At 45.3% G+C, this 9,638-nt stretch overlaps 1 protein-coding gene across 1 annotated transcript in view; it reads right to left on the bottom strand.

Annotated features, from left to right (window-relative positions):
- sh3pxd2aa (SH3 and PX domains 2Aa) overlaps nucleotides 1–9,638 on the bottom strand; it is an 89,800-nt gene that overhangs the window by 59,495 nt on the left and 20,667 nt on the right. Inside the window, exon 3 of the mRNA XM_037689622.1 lies at nucleotides 607–682. Coding sequence (XP_037545550.1) covers nucleotides 607–682 — 76 coding nt within the window. The remainder of the gene's footprint in view (nucleotides 1–606; nucleotides 683–9,638) is intronic.

Raw genomic sequence — 9,638 nt, 5'->3', positions numbered from 1 at the left:
CCATGGCAGACCCTTAGCTGTAGCAGAACTTCAGCTGCTGCAGAACCGCAGCAGAACTTCAGGTGCAGTAGAACCATGGCAGAACGTCAGCTGCAGTAGAACCAGGAGGACCGATTACGTGACGCAGCATCAGTCCAGAACCAACGGTCCGAGTCTCACGCGTGTCACATGTTGAGGACAAAGATTAATGCGCATCTCCCGCCTCAGGTCATGTGACGAGGAGAAGGGACGGACGTGGAGCCGTTTGGGTCAAACTGCAGAAACAACGTTACACACCATGACTCCGTATCTGTCAAATTAAACGTATTTTAGTGCCTGAAGTGACGGCGGCCATCTTCATCTGGACTGACTATCCAGTTTAATTTGCACTCGTCCATCCAGGGATTACATGTTGAGACATGTCCAGTGAGTCATGGGATATTTTGCTAACTGACAGATAAAAAACATTATCGCCTCTCCCCCGTTGGCGAGCGAAGATAAACGGTGCAGGTGAGAAGTCCCAGATTCTGCCTCATCAGCTGAGTACGGCGCCCCACGAGTGCCACTCATGCATTTTTAATAAGAGAGCCAGTCCAGATAACTGGAGCTGCGGGACCAGACTATTACCTGGGAGGAACGGAATGATCCTCTTCTTGGGGTCTTTCTGCCCCCCCTCGATGGGGAACTTGTCGAGCAGCTGCATCTGTCGGGACACGAGGAGAGGAAAGTGTTAAAATCCTGGTTTCAAACATTTATTTATTATCTCTGATCTGGAAGATCGAAGCGATCAACGAGCCGATCGATTGATCACGATCCTGAGCTCCAGGTTGGAGCCAGAGGCCGTTAGCTTAGCATGAGCACGCAGCTGAAGGATGGACACAGACCGAGACCGTCATCTGTTCAGGTTCGTTAGTGGGATGGAAATCAGATGAGGGTTTTAGTTTGGAGCAGAAACAGCCGTGCAGGTTTCAGTTTAATAAAACCAAAACTTCTTGTAGTTCACCTTCAGCTCACCCAGAAATTAAAACTAAAATATTAAACCATAATTGGAAGGTTCACTGATGCTTCAAGCTCAAACAGAAACACTTAAACTGAAGCATTTTACTCCAATAAACTGCAAATGGGTCGAAAAACAAGATTTAATGTCAACACAGGTTGGAAGTTTCCAGTTTGAAGCGGAGCTCTTTAAATACATTTAGCATTAGCACAACGCTAAATAGCGCCATGCTAACTAGTAGCTCGCTAACTAGCACATGCTAACTATCACATGCTAACTACTGCCACACTAACTAGTACCATGCTAACTATCACCATGCCAAATATCATCATGCTAACTAGCACCATGCTAACTAGTGCAATGCTAACTAGTGCTATGCTAACTAGTGCCACGATAACTAGTACCATGCTAACTATCACCATGCCAACAATCATCATGCTAACTAGCGCCATGCTAACTAGCGCAATGCTAACTAGCACCATACTAACTAGTGCTATGCTAACTAGTGCCACGATAACTAGTACCATGCCAACTATCATCATGCTAACTAGCGCCATGCTAACTAGTGCAATGCTAACTAGCACCATGCTAACTAGTGCTATGCTAACTAGCGCCACGCTAACATGAAGACTCCAGGAGATTCTAACAAACAGATAAAAACAAATCAACAGTTTCTTGGTATAGAATAATTTGACCCTCTGTGTTCCTCCACCTGTAAGGTGTTCTGTTAGGGTAGAACCATAGGTCCACCTGGTCTCCTCCCAGTAGGAAGAACTCCGAAAACCTCCAGGAGGAGACATTTAGGAAACTACCTCAGCTGGCCCAGTCCATGCCGAGCAACAGTGAGTTCCTCAGCTCATCCCGGAGGCCCGGCTCGACCCACCAACAGAAGATCTCGGCCACTTGGATCCAGATATGCATAGTCAGGATCCACACCTGATGACCCCAGGTGAAGGTCAGAACATAGATGGAGTTTAAATCCAGTACTTTGCCTTCAGCTCAGCTCATTCACCACGACAGACTGGAGCAACACCCTCATTACTTCAGAGCTACCGCTCCATCCTGCATATTTCCTTGGCTCCAGAGATTTGTATGATTTCATCCGAAGGAACCACAAGACTTCTGGACCAGAACCAGACCAGAGGACAGGTGTTTACCCAGAATGCACTGCAGCAAACAGCTCCTCCCAGCTGTCAGCACGGTGGTGGAGGGCTGATGGTTCGGGCTTCTGTCGGTCACTGAGTGGACCAGAACTCCTCTGTAGACCAAAGGGTTCTGCAGCTGATCTACAACAGAACGGGTCAGAAAGAACAGAACCAAGGTCCAGTTTGAATCCAGAACCTGAACCTGACTGAAACGCTGTGGTGGATCTTCAGAGCTAAGCAGAACCCTCAATGATGGAAAGAAAAGTGGACCAGAACTCATCCAGAACCAGCATAGAGACTGATGAAGTCCTACAAAGAACCAGTGAGGGTTCAGGTTCTAAAGGAGGTTCTGCTGGTTCTGGATCCAGCTTTTGTTTAACAAATGACTGAGTGGAATCAGTTTAGGTTTGATCTGAATCATTCAGAACTCAATAAAGACCAGACCCGCTTGGTCTTTAAAACCAGAAGAGGGTGGACTTTATCGATCCGAGTCCGACTCTGAGCACGACCAAGAGAAGCGTGGGTTCAGCTGGTCGGGTTCTGGTCCCGCTGCCGAGGCAGAGCAGAATAAACACATCTATAAAAACGAGATCCGTGCCAAACCGTTGCTCCACTTCTCAGACCTCACCGTCTCCATGGTAACCGGCGCCGGGTGAGCAAGGAGACGTGATTGGACCACGCCGCGTGGTTCTGGAAACGTACCGCCGGGTTCTGTTTTATGTTCTGTTAAAGAGAGCCCAGGTTGTAACGAGCTTCACTGCTGCAGTGCTCAGTCCGGATCAGAACCTTTCAAACACTAATCTGTCTGTCCAGGACTTCCTCCCTGAACAGCTACAGAGAGCTGAATTTAAACAGCCGAAAGCAGGAAAATAAAAGCTGAAATCTGCTGAAAAACAGCAGAAATGAGCAGAATCAGCTGAACAGACGACAAAAATCTGGAATTAACAAAATAAAGCTGAAATTAGAAATTAGTCCAAGAAAGAAAGAATCACAAAAAGTGTCAAGTAGCAAATAAATAAAATAAAAGTAGCTAAAAATGACTGAAAGAAGATAAGTCCAGTAGAAGGAAGCTGAAATTAGTCAAAAAAAGCAGAAAGGAGTTGAAATGAGCAGTAACAGGTTTTAAACAGCTGAAGGGTGTGAAGAGAGATCCATTCATTTTCTACGAGAAAAACATGGCCGACAAAGCTAAATACTTCAAAAAGCAAAACTAACACAAACACCAGACGTCAGAGCAGCAGGAATGTCCCGAACGAGCCGAATGTTTTAAATGTCCCGAATGAGCCAAACGTTTTAATTGACCTGAATGAGCAAAACGTTTTAACTGTCTCAAATGAGCTGAACGTTTTGAATGTCCCGAACGAGCCGAATGTTTTAAATGTCCCGAACGAGCCGAATGTTTTGAATGTCCCGAACGAGCCAAACGTTTTAATTGACCTGAATGAGCCGAACGTTTTAACTGTCTCAAATGAGCCAAACGTTTTGAATGTCCCGAACGAGCCGAACGTTTTGAATGTCCCGAACGAGCTGAATGTTTTGAATGTCCTGAACAAGCCGAACAGTTTGAATGTCCCGAACAAGCTCAACATTTTGAATGTACTGAACGAGACGAAAGTTTAATGTCCCGAACAAGCCGAACGTTTTGAATGTCCCAAACGAGCCGAACGTTTTAACTGACCTGAATGAGCCGAACGTTTTAACTGTCTCAAACGAGCCGAACGTTTTGAATGTCCTGAACGAGCCGAACGTTTTGAATGTCCTGAACGAGCCAAACGTTATAACTGTCTCAAACGAGCCTAACGTTTTGAATGTTCCGAACAAGCCGAACGTTTTGAATGTCCCGAACGAGCCGAACGTTTTGAATGTCCCGAACGATCCGAACGTTTTGAGACAAGAAATGCTGAAATAAAGCAGAGATTGTGAAACAACAACCTGCGGTGCAACTTAGACTGTGACTTTTCACTCAGGCTTTTCTTTCCAAACAGCAACTAACAACAAAACTAGCAACTTCTTGCTCTTGGAGGTCGCGGTCATGAAACGGGTACCGTTCTGTCCAACGGGCAGCAGGTGCTGCTGTAGTCCCTCCCTCCCACTGTAGCCCCTCCCCCTTCCAAAGCTCTCTCGCAGCATCCCACCCAGCTGCAGTCACTTATTAATCACTGCGCCAAAATCACTCTGAGTGGTTTTTGGTTGTTGTTGTTGTTGTTGTTGTTGTTGTTGTTTTGGTGGGCAGGGCAAAAAGGTTGAGGGTTGGAACTGTGGCGTGAAAAATAAAAAAACAAGACGAGCGCAGAAAGTTTGTTTTCAGATCTCCGTGTTGGTTGGGTTGGTTTGACTGACTTCTGTCTCTCCAGACACGTCATCTCAGGACAGTTACACAAATTAGTTGATGATGTCATTAAGAGACTTTTGTTTTTTGAGGAGACAGAAAAAAGACAAAGGAGACACTGAAGAGACACAGATCGGGTCAGTTTGGTGTCGTGAAGCAAAATCGTGGATCGGGGCGGCAAACGAGGCCTTCAAGCTGCTGAGATGAAAATAGAGCGTCTAAATCAGGAGATATGGGAGAGGGCTGGGGTGAACGTGGGGGACGCCGCTCTGCAGGCGGGCCGACCACGCACTTCCTGTCGGGGGTCATGTGACCATCAGGGTCTATGTCGGGCTTTGTGATGTTCTGGGGGAAGTCATGATGAAGCCAGAGTGATTCTCCCACCGTCCCTGTGGTGAAGCGGGCTTAGAGTGACGCCTCGGACTTGACTCGATAAAGTCCCAGAGCTAAACCGTCTTCTGCTGATGACACGTTGGTCTGAACGGTTCTGATCCAGGAGGTCCAGCAGAACCTCATCCAAGCTGCGGTCAGACAAATGTAAAGCTCGGGAGCGTGCGCTAGCAGCCGGCAGTGTCCGATTTCAGAGGGCCAGATGTCTGAGGGGAGGGGGAGGAGGGGGGCTTGTTTCCAGCCACAATCATCCAGTTGATGTGGCTAAATATAAAGTGCACCCCCCCCCACCCCACCCCCCCGCAGCAGATCCCGGCCCCTGGATGGAACGAACGCTGTCAGACGGTGAAACCTGATATCTGAATTCTTGAGGGGGTGGGGTCCGTCTGAAGACCAGAATATGTCATCAGTGGGGGGTGTTTGGGTCCAATATGTTTTGTCCCCCCCCTCCCTGCCCCCGCAACCAGAGGGACGTTACACAAAAACATGGCAGACAGCAGCAGATAAGGACAACTGCTGTACCTGTAGCGCTCACCTAACAAGATTTTTTTGTCCCCCCCCCCCCCCCCCCAATTATAACACAATACAATCAGAATGAGTTTAAGATGAAACGTCTGCGTAAAAAAAGTTGCATTAGATTATTTTGAGTCTCTATCAGAGAGAAGAAGAGTCGGAGTTCAAGTGTTGTTTCAACAAACAAATAACAGGAAGTTCCCCTTTTATGTCACTTCCTGTTTCACTTAGGCGGCACCGAGTTCAAAATAAAAAGTGCCAGTCATGTGACAACACGTGTGAAATCATGTAGATCATGTCAAGTTTCTTAAATATGTATATATATATATATATATATATATATATATTAGTCAGCCCAGAGCACCGGTGGTTCCGTAAAAAGATGGCCGCTCTGCTTCGTTCGAGGGGCGGGACGTTAAAAAAAACATGGCAGCGTGAAGAAGCACGTCAAGCTTAAGGTTTCATTCAAAACGTGTCCGTTAGCGCTGACACCGAGCATCCTGCTAAAGCTAACTGCTGCCGTCCTGCTGGTAGGACGAGGAGTCTCTGCTGTCCACGAGGGGACGGTCCACCGAGACCAAATGATGCGTTCAGGGTCTACGTCTGGTGAAAACAACAGACCTGTGAAAACGACTGCAGCTTTATAACAAATTCATTTTAGATTAATTTATTCTGATTTATAATCAGTATCAGGAATTATATCATCTTCACTTTTAATTTTTTTTCTTCATTTACAGTAATCTGTGAATGCACGAAAACATGAATCAGACAGATTTAATCTCCTAAACTGGACTTTCACCGAAACGTTTCAACGAGTTCAAACAAGAAAAAAACGGACGAATCCTCGGACGTTAATCTAAAGTCATTTAAACCAACAGCCGGCTCAGATTTACGCCCAACCTTTAATCTCCCTCCAGAGAAACTATGTTTTCAGACCCCTCCAGCAGCTCGGCCCGGTTCTGTCAGCGTATGAACGGGTCAGGAGGGTTGGCTCCGACTCAGACCGGTCAGGAAAGTGGGCCAGCCAACGTTCAGATGGACCTCTCTGACAGCCGGAACAAACCTTCAGGACTAAAGCTCCTGGTTCAGATCAGGTCCAACGGGTCAGAACCAGGACCAGTGTTTGCTCAATAGGTGTCCCCAAAACAAGCAAAAACAAACGTCCAAGATTGACAGCACGCTTTCCAAAACAACCACAGCTAGAATGACCTAAAAGAACGAGCGAGTAAATCAAAGGCGTTTATTCTAAACTATAATCTGAGAAATGAGTAAAGTCAGAGTTGCACACGAGAGCCGAGGAAAATAAAAATAAAACGAGCCGACGTGGGCTGGAAGCAGCAGAAAAAGTTGGAAACAAAGCAGAGAAAAGAAGTCAGGAGCTAAAATTAGCCTCCCGGCTGCAGAGAGCCGTTAGCAGGCAGGAAAACTGGGACAGACCGAACCTTCGGCTGTTAGAGGACAAGTTCTGGACGGGTTCTGACCCAATCCTCTACATCTCTGAAGGTGCAACACAGCATCTCAGTCAGGTTCTGTTCTTTCTGAACCGTTCTGTTGTAGATCAGCTGCTGTGGTCTGGATCATGGTTCTGTTGGACCCAGTTTGGTCCAAGCTTCAGCTGTTGAACTCCAGAACCATTTGGACTCCAGAGGAGTTCTGGTAGTAAATGACAGGAGTCCAAACCATCAGCCCCCCACCACCGTGCTGACAGCTGGGAGGAGCTGTTTGCTGCAGTGCATTCTGGGTAAACACCTGTCCTCTGGTCTGGTTCTGGTCCAGAAGTCTTGTGGTACCTTCACATGAAATTTTCAAAACATAACTCGAACTGCCACGTTGTTTTTAGAGGGAAGAGGTCATGACCTTTGACCTGCTGACTGAGGCCTGGAGAGCCACTGCACGGTCTGACCTTCAGGGTGAAACTGTCTGAAATGTTTCCTTCTTGTGAAGAATCTTTCTCTCTGTAGAACAATGGACTCTAAATGACCTTTGACCCTTCACAGATTGCTGCTCGGAGGTGATTGCTGATGTCTTTCCGCCTTGGCGTTGTGTTAATGCACACCTGGAAGCTTCAGAGCAGCAGGACCTCCTGATGAGGGTCAGTTCATCCGCAGCTGATCCTGGACCTCTGAGGTCCTGATTTAGATTGAGTTCAGTGAATAATCTGAAAGCTTCATCTGTGTTTTTATAATTTAGAGTAAGTGAACGTAACAAGACGGAGTCAGGTCTTCTGGACGAGTTCTTTTTGTAGAAACATTTAGTTTTTTTAATCCAAAAGACTTCTTCTACCTGGATTACTGAGCATGAATCGGGACATTTAGAGCCACTGCGTTACTTTTATGATTATTCATATTAAACCTTTATTTTACCAGGGGGGAAAAAAATCCCACTGAGATTAAAAACTTTTATTTCCAGAGAGTCCTGGCCCAGACAGGCAGCAGCAAGAACCACTAAGTTACAAAGTCACACATTAAATTACAAACAGCAAATAAAAGCACGAGAACATGAATCGCGGTACCACAAACTAAAACGTTTACGCTCACAAACTCTACGAGCTCATGTGGTTTCCCGACACACATATTTTGGAATTTTCCGTTCTAAAAATAATTGTTTCTATTTGGGTCGCTCTTTAGAGATTAACTCTCTCGCTGTGGTGCGTTCAAGGGTTTGAATTGGAAGACATTTAATTTCCCTTGAAGCTCTCCCTGCGTCTGAAGAATGAAACAGCGCTGGAGGGCTTCCAGTGGGGTTAAATTACATCATGGAGGAGGAAGACTTCCTGTGTAACTCGGTACAGATGCCAGAAATGTACACACACACACACACACACAGATAAACTTGTACAACCAAGGCATGCAAAGCAGTCAGACATGAAAACCTCAATAGAAAGTGGGTGAATATATTTGACCCAGGACCATGTGGTGCGTTCAAGGAGACAAAAACCGTTGCTCTGCACCTCGGTTCACCTGTCTGAGTGGCGCTCAGAGCTGGATGTTTGGTCCAAACTGATGTTTACTCAATCATTGCTCATTAACCTGCAGCCCGAGGCGAGGTATTGCTTGGACTGTCAATACTGCAGATAAGACACTGTGCAACCTTCATGGATTCTGTGTGGTCAGCAGCAGCTGTGACTGATGGGAAACGCTTCAAACATCAGGAGGACAGAGGACGTCCAGCAGGTTCATAAACGCCGGGACTTCACCCGGACTTATCTTTAAACGTAGAATTCACAACACTGTTAAAAAAAAAGGCCTGATCCAGTAATCTTTTAAAGTGGTCTTGATCACAACGCTGGGGACGATTCCCAGTCTTCAACAAATCCCAGTGATTTTTATCAACACAGCTGGACTTGTATTCTGTCGTTTGTTTTCCCATCCAGAAAGCTGATCCACTTCAAAACTGGAGAGTCCAGCCTTTAAACGGACTGAAATGCTCCGTTTACGCAGCTAAACTCCCATGCAGATTATTTTTCCTCCCGGCGCTCCTGAGGGTCATTATGGTCCTAGTCTGCCTGACTCACAGACAGACGCTTTAGTCACATGGACCTAAATATAAATACAGTAGTATTAATTAAAACTAGAAGTAAATTAAAATTCAAGGAACGTATTTAAAAAAAAAAAACATTTTCTAAATTAAAATACAATTATTACAAAAACATATATAAAAAATTACAAAAAAAAACAATTATGTAAATTATATAGTTAAATAAGTTTTTTTTTTTTTTTTTTAGATACAGCGTCTGCAGGACATTTTCTTTAGAATAAAAGATCCCTTCTTTTCACATCACTTGTCAGAGTTGGACTGAGTTGAAATTAATTTTAATTTGCTAGCAAACACCACGCTAACCTTAGCAAACATGAGTTAACCCTAGCAAACACAAAGCAAGCTGTAGCAACAACAGGCTGACTTTAGCAATAATAAGCTCACCTTAGAAAACCAACAAGCTAACCCTAGCAAACATGAGTTAACCCTAGCAAACACAAGCTAACAGTAGCAAACAAGATTAAGCCCTTCAAACACCAAGCTAAACCTAGTAAACACGAGTTAACCTTAGTAAACATGAGTTAACCCTAGCAAACACAAGCTAACCCTAGCAAACACCACGCTAACCTTAGTAAACATGAGTTAACCCTAGCAAACACAAAGCAAGCTGTAGCAACAACAGGCTGACTTTAGCAATAATAAGCTCACCTTAGAAAACCAACAAGCTAACCCTAACAAACACAAGCTAACGCTAGCAAACACAAGCTAACCCTAGCAAACACCAAGCTAACAGCAGCAAACAAGATTA

This window comes from Nematolebias whitei, chromosome 16 (assembly GCF_014905685.2).
Source record: "Nematolebias whitei isolate Nwh7 chromosome 16, NemWhi1, whole genome shotgun sequence".
NCBI classification, from domain to species: Eukaryota; Metazoa; Chordata; class Actinopteri; order Cyprinodontiformes; family Rivulidae; genus Nematolebias; species Nematolebias whitei.
The sequence above is the reverse complement of the archived record's forward strand: the minus strand, read 5'-3'. Positions and strand labels throughout refer to the sequence as shown.